The sequence below is a fragment of the Heteronotia binoei genome, chromosome 6, assembly GCF_032191835.1.
Source record: "Heteronotia binoei isolate CCM8104 ecotype False Entrance Well chromosome 6, APGP_CSIRO_Hbin_v1, whole genome shotgun sequence".
In the NCBI taxonomy this organism is placed as follows: domain Eukaryota; kingdom Metazoa; phylum Chordata; class Lepidosauria; order Squamata; family Gekkonidae; genus Heteronotia; species Heteronotia binoei.
The window spans coordinates 112138455-112156303 of NC_083228.1; the positions used below are offsets into that span (position 1 = coordinate 112138455).

General features: G+C 43.5%; 1 protein-coding gene across 1 annotated transcript in view; it reads right to left on the reverse strand.

Moving 5' to 3' along the window:
* PLCH1 (phospholipase C eta 1) overlaps positions 1–14810 on the reverse strand; it is a 165010-nt gene extending 150200 nt beyond the window's left edge. The window contains exon 1 of the mRNA XM_060242369.1: positions 14689–14810. Coding sequence (XP_060098352.1) covers positions 14689–14767 — 79 coding nt within the window. The 5' untranslated portion in view covers positions 14768–14810. The remainder of the gene's footprint in view (positions 1–14688) is intronic.
* Positions 14811–17849: the final 3039 nt, after the last annotated feature.

The window sequence follows — 17849 nt, forward strand, 5'->3', positions numbered from 1 at the left end:
TGTGCGGCACCTGGAAGTAACGTATCATGCCAGGCACGTCACACAGGGACATTCTAGGAATTTGCAGAAAACTCTAGGGTTTAGCATGAGGATGCTCTAGCAATTTGAGGAAAAACTCTTTGGTACCATAGAGTTTGCCCCCAAATGGCTACAGCAGGGGTGGCCAATGGTAGCTCTTCAGATGTTTTTTGCCTACAACTCCCATCAGCCCCAGCCATCAGCCATGTTGGCTGGGGCTGATGGGAGTTGTAGGCAAAAAAAATCTGGCGAGCTACCGTTGGCCATCCCTGTGCTACAGTATCCCCATGCGGAACCATAGAGTTTCCCATAAATTCCTAGAGCATCCCTGTGTGACATGCCCGGCATGATACGTCACTGCTGGGTTATGTCATCATTCTGCATGCGATTAAAAATCTTCCACCAGCAGTTGCCGGGGGACTTTGCAACCCTGCAGGGCATTCTAGGATTCACCAGAAATGTTATGGTAAAAGCTACAGAGTTTCAGGTGATTCCTACCTAGAGCATCCTCCATTGAGAAGCATGAGGATAGTTTTGGAGGGAGCTGATCATGATGAGGTGGAGTCTGACCTGAAGCGGCTCATTTATTAAAACAATGGTAGAAAACCAGTCAGATAAGTCATACTAGAGAAATGTTATTGCTTTCCAGGAAACCTCTTTTCCTGGAGGGTTTTGTAACATATCCTGCTTTGTAACATAGCCTATGTGCATATACTTTGCTTTTGCAACTGGTTTATTCCATCTATTGTTGCAGTATTTCTTTAATAAATTAATTGTTCTGTTAAGTCTGCATGGGTCCTTCACACTTCATATTTAGCCATGCGCCAGAATGTGCCCAGACCAAAGAGGGAGTTGTCTGAGAGCTAGGGAGGATGCTGTGGGGCCTTGCCAATCAAGCCCTAAAACCAGATTGATGTCAGGCAGCTAAGGGCTATGCCTGCCACAGTGCTAAGGAGGAAAGAAGAGCACGTGTGAGGCTGAAGGGCTCCTTGGAAGGGATCCTGCCCACCACAAGAACCTCTGTCTTGTGACACCACTGAATGAAGGCACTGGAATTAAGATTCTGAGATTTCTCATTCAAACCTAGAAGACGGTTCATGATCAGCAGGGGAAACCAAATAACCCCAATTAAAACACTGAGAAAAATTCAAACGGCATATGCTGTCGCCACAGGAGAAGAAAGACTGCCAGCTTTTATTCATCTTGAAAGTGGGGAGGGAGAGAACCCAAACATTGATTTATGTAAGATTTATGCCAAATCCTCAAGGCTGTCAATCAAAGTAGGATATGAAGCAGTTGCTTACATGAAGAAAGCCTCTAAGATTCTGCTTAGCCTGTCTAGAAAGCGGGAGGTGGGGTGGGAGGATAAGAACAGCAATCCTGTTTTGCAACACCTGTCCAAGTGGACAAGGCTGGATTGCTTAGGCATATGCTGTCTATGCTATCTCCCTCCTCCCAGGTTTGCTCGCTTTCACTGAAATTGCTGTCAACAGCAGCACACAGAGGAAGCTACTCAACAGAGACTGCCAAGCAGCCTTTAAGAACAGAAATATTTATCTTGGCAATTCAGCACTGCATTAAAGCAAACCAAATATGTACCACAAATTGTGCAATGATGATCCAAGTGACATACCATAGGCTGCCGTTCCTATTTCAGTTCAGATATCATTAAAATAATTACCCTTTGTCCCCTTGGCTGCTGGGAGACACCAATTACTAAAAATCAAACATTTCTTCCGACCCACCTTGTCCTAAGGTGTTACGGTGATGCTAACTGGATTAGCATTCTGGTGCAAGGTTCGCTGAATCAGATCTGCAGTTAAAGGCACACCCTTAGCTTTGTGAGCAATAAATGTGGGGGAGGCCTCAAATGCACAGACAAGAACATTATTATTAATGAAAGTTGAGGTTTTATGGCGAACTACACAGCCGCTAAAAGAGTAATCCAATATGGAGGCAAAAGACATGTGACTATAAAATCCTGGGATTCCTGTGGAAAGCAACCTTTATACCTTTTAATCAGCCCCCTTTAATTGGTGGTGGAAACCCCTAACAGGTAAGTAAAAAACTCTCAGCAAGCCTCATACAAATCACCAATCTAATTTCTCCAGTGGGGCACCTGTGGTTGATTCTGCCACAGCAAAAAGACAAATTAGAATCTTGTGGCACTTAATTGGCTAACAAGATTTTATTTCAGCATAAATTTAGATTAGAGCCAACTTCTTCAGATGAAAAGGGTCCTAGCTCATGAAAGCTTGTACTGGAATAAAAGCCTGTTAGCCTTTAAGCTGCCCCAATGCTACTGTATATTTTTTGCAGCCTAACACTGTGAATGTAGGAGCAATATAATCATCAAACACTGCATGGATCTAAGTAGCTTTCCTCCCTCTTCCCTCCCATTGCAGCCATTTGTGCCCCTTGGCAATGTTCCCCCATGGATCAACAGACCTTCAGGAACATCAAGTGGACAAAGTAGGGGACTACAATGGGGAGAGGGAGGAGACGCAAAATTGGTATCACAGGTATGGACAGAACAGTTGCTAGACTTGACCAAAAAGATCACAGAAAATGTTGTGGCACACAGAATCAGAACAAATCTGGCTCTCAGGGAAGCCTGCCAAGAAGGGAGTCTAGAGATCCAAACAGAAGAGACTTGAAAATCTGTAAGAAGACGACAAGGTGGAAACAATTAGATGGCCCTGTGAAGATTAGAAGCCATCTAATCCATTACCAATAGATACAATTTATTGAGGCCCAGACACAGAAGGACTTGAGAACTGTAAGCATGTCCAACCTTTATACTTCACAGAAGGGAAGATATGATTCAAGGATGGGAGTACTAGTTGAAGGTTGTATGCAAAAAATGTGAACATTATTTTTAAATAGTCTTTGTTACGATAAAAAGTATCATGAATGAACAAACATTTTTGATCTGTTCTAAGAAGTTATTTTAAGTAAACATAATGTTGTATGGTGTTTGCAATTATGAAATAATGAGCCAGCCAAGACCAGGGGTGGCCAAACTGTAGCTTGGGAGCCACAAGTGGCTCACACATATTGCATGGCTCTCGAAGCCCCCAGCACTCACGTGGAGAATGCATTTAAAATTAAAGTTGCTTTCTTTCCACCTTTCTCTCCTTCCTCTCTCCCCCATCTGTTTGCTTTGTTTCCTCCTTCCTTCCTTCTCAAACACCTGACATTCATGTCTTGTGACTCTCAAACATCTGACACTTATTCTATGTTAAGCAAGTTTGGCCATCCCTGGCCAAGACTGTGCACCATTACAAAGTGGGAAAGCTAGCTATTGTTAGGAGATTACTTTAAAATCCTATCGATACAGGAAGTTGCAATGATTGAGAGCTTCTCAGAAGCGGCACCTTGGCTGTGACCTGCTTGCTTTTGGGGACTCTTAGGGACTCATATGATTGTTCACCTTTAATTATCTATGTAATAACAGTGGATGGGTGGTATAATGCCTTGTTACTTTAATCTATGTTAAGGAACACAACAATTACACTTTCATATAACAACCTTCGAATCTAAGGCAAGAGTGACCAAACTTGCTTAACATAAGAGCCACATAGAATAAAGTCAGATATCTGAGGTCCAAGAGACATGAACATCACATATTTGACGGGGGAAGGGAGGAAGGGAAGGAAGGAAGGATAATAGAAGGGGGAGGAGAGAGAGGGAAAGAAAGAAAGCAACTTTAACTTTAAATGCATTCTCCAAGCTAGTGGTTGGCTTGGCTGGAAGAAGTGATTTAAAGAGCCAAATGCCTTCTCCAAGCTGTTCAAGAGGGCAGTGGGGACTTCAAGAGCCACATAATATGTGTGAAAGAGCCTCATGGGGTTCTCAAGTCACAGTTTGGCCACCCCTGATCTAAACAGAGATTGTCAAATAGTGACTCTATAGTGTGACTGAGGTATACCTCTGGCTAGGAATTAAATAATCTGGTACAGGAAAGCTAACCAGATGCCAAGGGTTTCTTAAGTGCATGCCTATCTCTGAATCAGGATTGACCAGAGTCATCCAGAACTCTGCCCTCCTCTTGCGTAAGCAGAAGTGCCGCCTGCAAGCAGCACAGAAGTTTAGGATCCAAGTTTAGGATCCAAGCCTTAGTCTTTCAAGATTTCAATCCTATCTTGGGCTTCTAAATAGCTACTTGACCAGTTGTTCATAATGAAAAAACATTGGCTCTAGGTGACCAGACAAGGAAGCTTTAGCAAATAACGACTGCTTTTTTCTTTAACATCAAACAACAAACAGTGGTATGTTAGTTGTGGAACAGGCAACATTCCTGCAGACAAGCCACTGGTGTGGATTTATCTGTACTGTGTGCCAGAGCAGCAGGCGAAAAGTTTGAAATGCTTAGGAGATATTCTAAAAGAAGAAGTTAGAAAACTGTACAGTGTAACCTCTCTGATTACAGTTCTTCATTTATCAACAAACGGGGATGTGGCTTGTTAGCACTAAGACTTGCAGCCTCACAATAATTTCTAATTTTCTGCTTCGCTAGCCCTTCTCTTTCACGGTTACACAATCAGGGGCAAAAAAACCCTTTCAAAGCCTAATTTTGCTTAAGAGCCTGATTAACAGAGGGCAGCACTTCTGCAAGAAATAACTGGAGAAGACAACAATATTTAATCACCATGTACCACTCTAAGTACCCAATTTAGAGAGAATTTATAACATGAGCCTGAGAAAAGGTCATACAATGATAGACAAGGCACCAGAAGCTTATCCCAGTCTGTGAGAATTGGGGAAAACAAACTAGATAGGTAGGAGGTAAAGTTTAACTATAATGAATCCACACTGAATTGTTTAACATCTGGAGGTTTTTAGAAAAAGAGAGAAGAAGAAGAGTCCAAGAAGTGGAAGTTTCTTTCTGCCCCTCCCCAGTAAAAGCAGCTAGAGATCAACACAAAGTTTAAACAGCTGTGAACAAAAAAGGTATGGCACCAGCAGAAACCAGCTGTCATGAGGAACATCTAGAAGAAGAAGACCCCGCCCTTCTCTCTGAATCAAGGTCTCAGAGCGGTTTACAATCTCCTTTAATTTCTTCCCCCATAACAGACACCCTGTGAGGTGGGTGGGGCTGAGAGAGCTCTCCCAGCAGCTGCCCTTTCAAGGACAGCTCTGCGAGAGCTATGGCTGACCCAATCTAGGGGTGCAATTCCTTTGCACTGATATGATATCCAGAGATGGAGTCTGAAGACATTTCTAAGGGATGAGTTAGTCATGGCTGAGAACCTGAGATAGGAATTGGGATGGGAGGCATTCACTCTCATCTCTGCCATGAATTCACCAATGAAAACCTAATGAGGTAGGTGGGGCTAAGAGAGTTCTGAGAGAACTGTGACTGGCCCAAGGTCACCCAGCAGGCTTCATATGGAGAAAGAGTGGAGAATCAAACCCAGCTCTCCAGATTAGATGCATATGATTCTTAACCACTATACCATGATGCCTCTCAATGGCCATAGGAAAGTCATACTCAGCATTTCATCAGCAATACTAACCTACCTTAACAGGAGACCTGTAAAGACTACCGAGAGGATAGAAGTCCTTTGAACATTCAAAAGTGTTGCTTGAGTTCTGAGTGTCTTTATCAAACAGCCACGATTTTCTGATGGAAAAGTACTGACTACAATTATGCGTTCTAATCAGAGTTCTGCCTGGCTTGATGTCCTCATTCTCTGTACAGATAGACAAACGCACACATCTACTGCATTCCTTTGTTAGTGGGGAAAAGACTGACATTTTTGGCTTCAGGGCATACAGAGTCTCCCCAGAGTACCAGGCAACGTCAGCTACAGCTTGAAGGGCTGCAAGCAAAAATTTCTGACATAAGCAGATCCGAATATTAATCTCATGCAAATAGAGCTATTAACAGTTTCTCCTAACAACAACAGAAAGGACAAGGAACCCTCAGGCGACTCTGGAGTCATGCAATACTTGAGTGTAACATGCTTGGAATGTTTATTCACTGCATAAACAAGGTATAATACACAGAGGAAAGCTGCGTCCTACATACACATCAAGATGCCTGATGGCTGCTCCTAGAGAGACGTAGAAGGCCTCTAGTGGTAGTTTTCAAACAGTGCTCAGATAACGGGAGGAGATCTTCAGAGATGCTCCTCAAGAGCATCCATAATTTATTTATTTATTTTTATCTATATCCCGCCCTTCCCACCAAAGCAGGCTCAAGGCAATAATGCCAGACAATGGAAGACAGATTGTCAGTCCCTGCTACTGTTTATCCTGTGAGGTGCAATCCTCTCACCAGGGATAAAAAAAAAGGTCTAATAAGCTTGCCCCAGTGAACTGACTGCACACCCAATGACATTAAGCTTCTGCAATGTGCAGGAGGTTCTACAGAATATGTGCTAGCTTTCTTGATAACAAAAGTAGATACCAAGTGCTACCTAAAGGGTGGAATGTTTGAAAGACACTGCACTACATATCCCACCTCCTAACCACTTTGCCTCATTTGGGAAGTTTTGTGTAGCCATGGACTGCACCTAAGATTCCCAACAGGGCAAATACCCCCTTCCCTCTGTGACGTTTCAAGCTGAGAAAGTGCCATAATCCCAGTCCCAGTTGCCCACATTGATCAGGGATTTTGTTCTGAGCCAGGGCATTTTTTTGTAGCAAGAACTCCTTTGCATATTAGGCCACACACCCCTGATGTAGCCAATCCTCCAAGAGCTTACAGAGCTCTTAGTACAGAGCCTACTGTAAGCTCCAGGAGGACTGGCTACATCAGGGGTGTGTGGCCTAATATGCAAAGGAGTTTCTACTACAAAAAAACCCTGTTCTGAGCACAGAACGCATACAGCACATCTGAACATCAGCACCTGGAGAGTAGCCAGTGAAAATGAAACTTGTAGTTCAGACCTAGGCTTCCCAACCCTCCCGCTCTGGCGGGAGTCTCCTGGGTTTGCAGCCTCATCTCCCGGTCTTCAAGAAGTGGGAAGCGGGGGGTGGGGGGTGGAGGGGGGGGAGAACATACCTGTAGGCTTCATTATAGAGCTCCTGAGCCGTTTGTAAAATGTCTGCTCCTTTAAGGCTGGTCAGGGAGCAGGAAGGGCTTGGGAGAACAGCCCCGCCCTTTCTTTTGCTTTCGCTTTCACAGCAAGAATTCTCCGGAAGAAGATCTGGTAAGTGTGTGTGTGTGTGTGTGTGTGTGTGTGAGAGAGAGGGAGGGGGCAGGGGATTCCCTGGTTTGGAGGCCCTCCCCCCTTTTAGAAAGCGTGGGGGGGAGGGAAATGTCTACTGGGCATTCTATTATTCCCTATGGAGAACGATTCCCATAGGGAATAATAGGGAATTCATCCGTTGGTATTGGGGGCTCTGGGGGGGGGCTATTTTTTGAGGTAGAGGCACCAAATTTTTAGTATAACATCTAGTGCCTCTCCCCAAAATACCCCCCAAGTTTCAAAACGATTGGAACAGAGGGTCCAATTCTATGAGCCCCAAAAGATGGTGCCCCTATACTTCATTATTTCCTATGGAAGAAAGGAATTTTAAAAGGTATGCTGTCCCTTTAAATGTGATGGCCAGAACTCCCTTGGAGTTCAATTATGCTTGTCACATTCTTGTTCTTGGCTCCACCCCCAATATCTCCTGGCTCCACCCCCAAAGTCTCCTGGCTCCGCCCCCAAAGTCCCCAGATTTTTCTTTAATTGGACTTGGCAACCCTATTCAGACCTGAGGAAATGATAGAACTATAAGTGTATTTGGTGAGATACTGGGCAGATACCAAAGAGAGGGGAAAGCAGAATTTTCCCAAACATCTAACTATATCACCAAATACTTAAAGGGCTCGTCTCAAAAACCATGATCAATAATCATGGCTCCTTTCCAATTATACCAGGTGTCCCCAAAGGTGAACCTATGGGCACCTTTGGGACTCTGATGCAGTACAGTGAGCACAGTCACAAAATGGCTGCCCCAGCTCACCTGCACACGCTGAAGATCCTTGTGTTGTGGTGGCAGCTGCTGCCAATGCAACATTTTGAAAAATCTGCAGAGCCCATCAAACTTCCAGGGGCCAATCAGAAGCCTTGCTGGGCAAAAGCCCTACCTGCCCCCACCCACTTCCAAGGCAACCATAAAAACCCTTCCAGGGCAACAGAAAGGATGTCAGCAGGCACCATGGCATCCACAGGCACCACACTGGGGGGCCCTGAATTAGATGAGTAACACAACCATTATTTAAACTAAAGAAATAGGTAAATCTGCCTCATATCTTTTGCGGAGCTGGGAGCAGGGAGAGCTCAGTGCAGATGAACATAACAGTCACATCTGCCCTCCCAGGGGGGCTTCAGTAGCTGCCTCCATGCACAGAACACGTTGCTAGCTGGCATTATCCAGCTCTCTGACTCTGTGCTCAGAGCACAACAGAAACACTAGTTTCAATAACAAAATAAAAACTATTCAAAGACAACCATTTTCAGAATTAAGCACCAAGCAGAGGACAAGACCAATATTTCTGCACAGCACTTCTTCCAGGCCCCAGCTGTGCCCAATATTCTATTGTGAAATTTAACAACACTGCATTATCATCACTGCAATGAGAAAAGGAAAAGAGTTCTGCCTCAGTCCTGCCAGTGTGTCCAGGCTATAACAGACAGCTGGATCGAGACTTTCTGCTCAGAAGGAAGGGGAGTGATTTTCACTGATTTCCCCCCTCCATCTCACAGCAGACCTCCAACGCCCCCTTCATGCTGTTCCTAGAAGTCCCCCTATCCCCCAGGAGCAACATTTGAAAGGAGTGATATTCTGCTGCAGTAAAGGGAAGGGGAGGAAGTCAGCTCTTCTGATGAAAACCTCCACCAATGGACCCAAGCCAAGCCAGCAAACCGCAGCAACAAACCACAAGTATGGCTGAAGTTCTGCAATAAGTCACATTTACAAGCGCATCCATTTAGAACTGATATAGATAGCAATGTCCGTAAAAGGCACACTGAACTATCAACAACATTCAGAACTCAAGAGGCTTGTAAAGAGAGGAAGAATAAAATAATTTTTTGAAAGACCATCAGGTTAGATAATATAATACGTACACATATATCTAGTGTGCACATACGTGATATATATACACCTGCTATAACAGATGATGATAGATATTCCATAATTGCCTTTACGGCCACCTGTTGCCGTTCACCTGAGTGGCAAACCTAGAGGGGACACACACCACAGATTGCAGGCTCTCCATGTACAACCCCCACCCCACCCCAAAAAGAATCCTTTTTAAACTGTAAGGGACATTACAGCTTAAGACAGTGCAGTGACGGGGAACTGGCCTCCAAATACGTTTGTCCTCCATGCCAATTCCTCTTTAAGTCATATTCACAACCCCTCCTTACATGCTTCTGAAGTTGCACCAATATTTAAGAGTTCTTAACAAGAAGAAAAAGGAGATACAGAAGAAACAATACATGCCTGTCTGCTGAAGTATGGTTTACTTCTCAGACTGAAACACCAAAGCGTGTTTGCTGGAAGATCAGCTAAGGACAGAGGAGAGATCTCTGTTTAGTGAACTGCAAACATTTCCTATTTTGCTCACAGTATATGAGAGAGATCTGATCATTATTTCCTCTAATATTCTCAACTTTGTACCTCCAGCCTGGTGACACTGTGCGCTTCCAAGCTGATAAGAATTTCAATTATTTCATGCTAATTGTAATGCTAGCTTCAGAACAAAAAAAAGAGGGGGAGGGAGATGTGGCTTTTTTTAAAGACACTTCCATATTAGCATCAGAATTAGCATGAAAGTGGGTATCTTCTGTGGAAAACAAGGAACCAAAAAGGAAATGAAATCCAAATCCATATAAGTGCTGTCTGCACCTCAGTGGAATTGCTTCAGTTAAAGATACTACTTACAACAATGTCATATGCAGGGCTTTTTTTCTGCTGGAGCCCACAGAAGCAGAGCTCCTCTTGGGCTGGCCACGGCTCTGGCTGGCCCAACCCACCATGCAGCAGCCATGTGCTCCCAGGCCAGGTGGTGTGGCCTAATATGCAAATGAGCTCCTGCTGGACTTTTTCTACAAAAAAACACTGGTCGTACACACAGTCTAAAATCACACTTGGTCTCATGCCACAAATGTTCACGGGCTACAGTTCAGCTGCACTACACAACTTCTTTGTCAAGGGAACTGATTTGTTAATATTCCAGGGTCAGGGAGTAGAGTAATTCAAGTGTGGCATACTGATTAAAGTATCAGGCTAGGATCTGGGACATTCAAGTTCAAATCTCCACTCTGATCTTAAGCTCACTGAAAGCCCTTGAGCCAGCCATTGAATCTTACTTAACTTACCTCAGAAAGGTGTTGTACAGATGATATAAGAACCATGTACACCACTGACAAGTTCCTTGAAGGAGGTATGAAGTTTTTAAAAATAACCCATAAGATAGAAGGTGATTCCCCTGGAATCAAGCTTTGAAAATGGACATCATTGCAAGAATTATGCACATCATTTTCAAGTATTTTTCTGGCAGTCATTTCTAGATTCTGAAAACTTCTGATATTTTACTAAGAGCCATCACTGTCTAAGGTGCTGGTGGGAAAATAGTATCATGTCACAGCTGATTAATGGCAACTCTGAAGGGTTTTCAAGGCAAGAGACGAAGGGAGGTGGTTTGCCATTCCCTGCCTCTGTAGAGCAAGCCTAGATTTCCTTGGTAGCCTCACATCTAACTACTAACCAGGGCTGACTCTACTTAGTTTCCAAGATCTGACAAGATTGGGCTAGCTTGGGTCAAGAAAAACCTGAACCCAGACAGGTGTGGTAGTTACAGGAAGGAGCTGAAGTCTTTGAGTTGGGTTCCCTGCTCATACATTCTGTCACTGACATGCTCTCCTTTGCAATAATCAACTTCCTCTACCCACCAGGTTTTTGTCTAAGGCCAGTAACATATTCACTACCACCGATTCAAGTACTTGCCCATGAAAGAAGATTCGGAACAGACAAAAGGAAATAGTTTACAGAGAGAATGATCAAAACATGGAATTTGCTCCCAGAGGATGTAGCGATGGCCACAGGAATATACAGCTTTAAAGGGGGGATTAGACAGATTCATGGAGGATAGGTTTATCAGTGGCTACTACTCATGGTAACTGAGGGGAAGTTCCACATTCAAAGGCAGTAAGCATCTGAATCCCAGAGCCAGGAGGCAACAACAGGGGAAGGCTTTGGCCTCTGTACCCTGTTGTTGGCCCTCCAGAGGAACATGTTGGCCACTGTGTGAGATAGGATGCTGGACTAGAAAGGCCGTTGGTTTGATCTAGCAGGGCTCTTCTTTTGTTCTTATGTTTTTAAGAACTGGGACTAATGAAATGAGAACAACAGTTGCAGATGAAAAAAGCTTTCCTTTTCTTCTTAAACTGAAGATGGCTTTCTCAGTCAAGCTGTATGCCATGCCTCTGGCTCATAGCCAAGTTGTACAGTCAACAGATACATCTATAAACTATGGCACATTCTCAGAATGGTAATATATCAAGCTGGAGGAAGGAAACTGCACACATACCTTTCAATTTCAGCAGACCAAAGAGCTTTTGAACCCCAATTCATAGATATGTGGTGTTCAGGATTCTCCCTACTATTCACTGTTCTCATCACTTCCTCCTCACTAGAAAGAGAACGAACTGCCGCAGATTCAAGTATGGGCAGTCAACACCATTCTGGTATAATCGCTCACTGCACCGCAACTTTACATTCAGAGCCAGCCCTATGCCCTACAAAAGGCTCAGACTGGAGAAACTGCTAGCCTGTGAAAGAGTAATTGTAAAAGATGGTTCTCATTTCAGCTCCAGAAGCTGAAGTACCATTTTGCAGCTTTCTGATTACTATTATAAGTGCCACAACATTGTAACGTGTTACATTTAACAATATCTCCAGACACAAAAATCTAATTATGTAACATTTCGCAGAGTTGTAAGTGATGGGTCCAGACATACCCAAAGAAATGAAGTGGCTGATTTTGTATCCTGTACTGCCCCCTAATGTACAACTTCAGCAGCAGTCAAGAGCTCGCAGAGATGGTGCACTGCTCTCTGAAGAGATAAAAACTCATTCCCACTTCACTCGGTTTATTCCCACCGTATTCAGAAAGAGCTGTTATTGTGCCTCACTCCACTGTATAAGCCACACACAGACTGATTAATGCAAGGTGATACCTGAAGCAGATGTATTTTTAACTAAGAAGTGCATCTGAAAGCACAATGTATTTCAAAAACATGAGCGGTTTATACACGGCTGCTTACCTGATAGGTATGTTACTGTGAAAACTAGAATACACCACAACTTCATATCAAGTTTACACTTGGCAGTAAACTCAGGTGTCATCCTGTGCAATACTGCAAAACAGCCTAAACACCAAACTTTCTGTAGCAAGAAATCCATCAGGTCTACTCTTTCACCATCCTTGCCAGCAGGTGAGGTAGGTACAGGTTTCATCCACCCACCCAAATCTCAGGAACATCAGATGCTGTAGAGAAAAGGCCAAACAGTTCTTCCCCAGTTTTCAAGCACAGGATAGTAGTCAAGACATGGTGGTGTAGGCCTCTGGCTGGCTGATGTCTCCTGAGATAAAGCAGGATGCATAGGCCCCAGTTGTCCCCAGCCCTTTGCATACAATACCGCATAGCATGATAGAAGTGGACATTCCCAGCACCAGCAGAATGACCTAAACTGTGACAATATGGTCACACAAGAGAAGCAAAATCCAGGCACCTAAATTTAGATGGGGCTCTCAATTCAGGATTCTGAGCCACCCCCCATAATCTACACTTCCATTTAGGGAAGGGAGCAGCAGATACTCCCTTATTGTTGAAGCTACATACAATTAGTCATCAGGAGCATCCATATCTCTAGTTATTAGGAAGCACAAAAATCCCTATGGCAAATATGCTTTAGTACACTTTCCCTTTTCACAGTCTTAATCTTGAAAACACTAAGGGCATAGCATCTGCTTGGCATGCAGAAGGTCACAAGTTCAATCCTCGATATCTCCAGTTAAAAGATCTGGCAGTAGGTGATGTGAAAGACCTCTGCTTAAGACCGTGGATAACCACTGCCAGTTTGAGTAGACAATGCTGACTTTGATGGACCAGGAGTCTGATTCAGTATAAGGCAGTTTCATGTGCTCAAGCGTAGCCCTTCCTACAACTGCCATCCCTGCTTTCATGGGTAGGATCTAGGACAGGGGTCTCAAGCAGGTAGCTCCTGGGCCATCAGTAGTCTGTCAACTGCTGTGCATCCCCAGAAGACTGAGAAAAGATCTACTCTAGGATTTTTTAAATAGGATTTTCCTCTTCATTGCTAAACCGGTAGCTTTACTTTGGATTATTTTCCAAGATGATTTTTTGTTTCTAGGACAGAATAAAACTTGGTAATGGGCAGGGTAAGGGAATAGTTCAGGATATTTTTAATTACTCAGAAGGAGCTCAGATTAAATAAAATGGGTGACCTTTGGTTTAGGTAACCAGAATACAGGATACCCACTTCAGCTGGTAGAATATCAGAAAACTGCTGCTTTGTGGAATTTAAAATATAAAATGTACCAAAGTTCTCGCCTACTGACTTGGATGCCACCAGTGAGAGAGAGGTCTGAGTGGAATCTGGATGCAGAGCGTGGGAAGAGGCACAGAGATGGAGATATACTACAGTAACTCATCCCTTGGTCTTCAATTTGATTTTTTAATTCCACCAGCCTTAGCCAGATCTGCCTCCTGGGCAGGGAGCAAAAACAAAAAGTGGCGCAACATCACAAGTGGCACTGGCTGAGACTGCTAATGCACAATGTAAACTCTGGTAGTCTAAAGGCACTGCTGTCCATCAGGGATAGGGATTCATGTACTGTTTCAATTAGACTGCATCCACTACATAATCCTGGCATAAAAGACCTGGCCAAAGGATGTCTCTACTAGATTGCCTTTAGGCTAAATGACAATGTTGAGGGAGAACTGGATTGATGCTGAACTGTCCACTTGGCTTGAAATGGGAGCTCAGTTTTAAAGTGCTGTTGTCTGAATGACCAGAGCTGTCTGAATGACCGCACGAGGATATCATAGAATCATGGAGTTGGAAGGGACCTCCAGGGTCATCTTGTCCAACCCCCTGCACAATGCAGGAAATTCACAAATACTTCCCCCCACACCCCCAGTGACTTCTGCTCCAAGACCAGCAGATGGGAGGGACCCAAAAAACCTTCTCCAGGATCCCTGGCAAAACTGACCTGAAGAAAAATTGTTGCCTGACCCAAAAGCAGTGAACAGCATTTCTCTGAGTGTGTAAGAAGAGGCCACGAGAACTAAGCACTGATGTCCTGCCCTCCTTCTCATGATCTGCCTAAGTTCACAGAATCAGCATTGCTGTCAGATAGCCATCTATCCTGTCAGATGCCATCTATCAATACAAGACCTTTCACCTAGGTAATGGATTTTGCCATAACCCTCACTGCATTTCTGTTAAAACTGTGTAACACATCTGTGAATTAAAGATTCACATCAGCATACTAAAATCTAGTTCTAAACTGGTTGTCTGCAGGTAGAATAAGCACCCCTTGGGTTAGGAAGGCACTAAATGTGTAATTTCAGCTGCACGCACAGGAAGAAAGAAACAGGACACTGCCAGCAAAAGAAAAGATAACACCCTGCTTACCATGAAATACGCCATTGTCTACCAAGAAATGCCTGCAGTACTGCAGACAGCTCCTCTTATCCAGGTTCCAGGAACTCATTGTTAGGAGACTTCCTTCTCAGCATCAAAGACAATTATCCTGCAAAATTAAGGAGATAATGTCAGTAATGTGAAGGTGGTCATTAAGTAGAAAAGAAGAATAACCTAATGGCATTATCCCCAATAAAGAGATTATTCTGTGTCTATCTTTATACCAAATAAAAAAGGAGATGTCCTGCTTAACTAAAAAATCTTTCAGTAACTATTGTCTGTGCACTAGTAACCCCAGGGGTTAACAATTAGCCCATCATAAAAGTACCAAAGGACCACTTCTATACAATACACCTCCTCGAAAAAGGGCTAAGAAAGGGAGTGGCATGACTCATACACACATACTTGTGTGCTAGAATGCAAATGAAAAGTTTAATTTGATAAAGCTTGCAGACCAAAAGAGAGATCCTCAGAAACAGGGATTTACTGCTTTTCTTTTCCTTTTTTAAATCTGGAGGCTTTAAAAAATCACCCTGATTCAAGCAACCTCAGTGCATACAGGTATCTAATGCAGGAAGCTCCATCAGGTAGCCTATAAGCTCATCAGATATGGCAGAGTAAATCATGCTGCCCCAGGAAGATACAGGAGAAGATAATGAAAAGATCTGCTTTTAGGGTTTTTTTCCTTTGTCCACTGATTTCCAGTGATTTCCTAGTTCACATTTCTAGCACAGAACAAAATTTGGTAATGTTTAGGGAGGGGGGTGGCATGGAGTATCTTTCATTACTCAGAGGTGGTGGAAGAATGCACCATCAAGATGCAGCCCACTTATGATGATCCCATAAGGTTTTCAAGGCAACAGACAATCAGAAGTGGTTTGTCATTGGCTGCTTTGCATACCAGCCCTGGACTTCTTTGGTGGTCTCTGTCCAGGTACTAACCAGAAATGACCCTGCTTAGTAGTTCAGATTTGACAAGACTGGGCTAACCTGGGCCATCTAGGTCAGAGGTAGCTCTCATTCCAAGAAAAGGTCAGCAAGTCCAGCAGGTCTCCCACCACCACCGAGCCATGTTGGGAATCAGCAGCATTGGGGTCAGGAATTCACACACGCACCCCTTGAGTAGCATGTGTTCCTATGTGTAAGATATATACAAGCTGTTTCCAACTTCTGTCAAACTCTACCATGACCAAGAAGAGCAACACAGACTCTCTTTCTGCATTTGTGAGAGAAGGAGATAGAGACTACACTTGAGGGGATAGAGACTACACTTGAGGCTACTGTTGCAGTTACTAGTCACTCTAACCCTGTCAGTGATGGTGCCCACCAACAGAACTCTCTACTGGAACCCTTTTCATTCCTGTCTTGTTTTACCACACATACAAAACAAGGACATAATGTGATCATAGACTCAAAGAATCACAGAGTTGGAAGGGATCATACAGACCATGTCGTCCAACCCCTTGCTCAATGCAGGATCAGTCTACAGCTTCCCTGACAAGTGTTCATCCAGATGCAGCTTAAAGACTAACAGTGAGGGGGAGCTCACCACCTTCCTAGGTAGCTGATTCTACTATTGAACAACTCTTACTGTAAAAAGTATTTCCTAATATCCAGCCAGAACCTTCCCGCCCTTAATTTAAATCCATTATTGCAAGTCCTATCCTCTGCTGCCAACAATACCTATCCCTGCCCTCCTCTAAGTGACAGCCTTTCAAATACTTGAGGGCAATCATGCCCCCCTCCCAACCTCCTCCTCTCCAGACTGAACATTCCCAAGTCCCTCAGCCTTTCTTCTCAATATGTGCAATCACCATTTTGTCTTAAAGGGACAACGAAGTGTCACCCCTGAGTTCTGGATACTAAGTACAAACAGACAGCTCCAGGCTGGGAAATAACTGGACATTTGGGGGGTGGAGGCTGAGGAGGAAGGGGTTTGGGGAGGGGTATGACTTCAATGAGATATAATGCCACAGAGTCCACCTTCCAAAGTGGCCATTTTCTCTAGGTGAACTGATCTCTGCCACCTGAAGATCAGTTATAATTCCAGGAGATCTCAAGCTACAACTTGGAGGTTGACAGCCCTATCAGTAGTTTTGACTGTAGTGTGAGCTATTATACGTGTAGTTGTTGGGCTCATGTTACATATGACTTAAAAAATATATCATATTTCTTCATGTAGAGCATCTGCAAGATCGAGCCCCATCTACAGAACTTGGCTTGTGCCCTATCAAGCACAGTGGTGAAGTTTTTCTTGTTAATAACGTAAGCTAAGACAAATGTACTTTATAAGTAAATTTACAAAGCTGGAAAACACAAGATCTATCTGAAGCAGCAAATTCAAGAGCCAATAACAAATAAGCTAAAGCCCCTTCAAAAACAATTCACCCTTCAGAGCATCTATCAGTTTCTTCTATTGTGCAGCAACCAACTAAAAAAAACAATACAAGCAATTGTAACTTATTTCCACAGACAAGCATATAACTCATTAAATAAGCTGATCATTAGATTTCTCTCCACAAGGCACCCTTTGTTCAGATTGTTTTATTCAATTTGCTTTTGAAGACTTTTTCCTCATTAGAATAAGGCCTCATGAAAACCCACTGCATTGTAAGCAGGAACTTGTTAGGAAAGATAATCTTAAACCCAAGTTGCAAAGATATACATTTCAGGGGGTTTCAGGTATCTATTGAAAAGAGAGTTTGCCAATAAAATATTAAAAAGACCACCTATCTTCCAAAAGGAAGTTTCTTAAAGAAAAAAAAAGTAGATGCTCGTGGATTCTTTTTAAAAAATCAAGAACATAAAGCAAGATTCACAAAGAAAGCCCTAATGTTTTCAGTCACACATGATTTTAACACTGGCTTTGATACAGCTAGGTTTTCCACTCCATCTCCCTACTACATATTTGAAGAATACTTCAAATAAATGACTACGTCGATGGTGTCGTCAGGAAAGATTTGGATTTCTGGACCATGGTTTACGCTTTCAAGATGGTGGTCTATCAGGAGATGGTTTGCACCTTACAGCGGTAGGGGAAAGGGTGTTTGGTAACAGCCTTGCTAACCTAATAAGGAGGGCTTTAAACTTAAACTGGGAGAGCCAGTTTGGTGTAATGGTTAAGTGTGCGGACTCTTATCTGGGAGAACCGG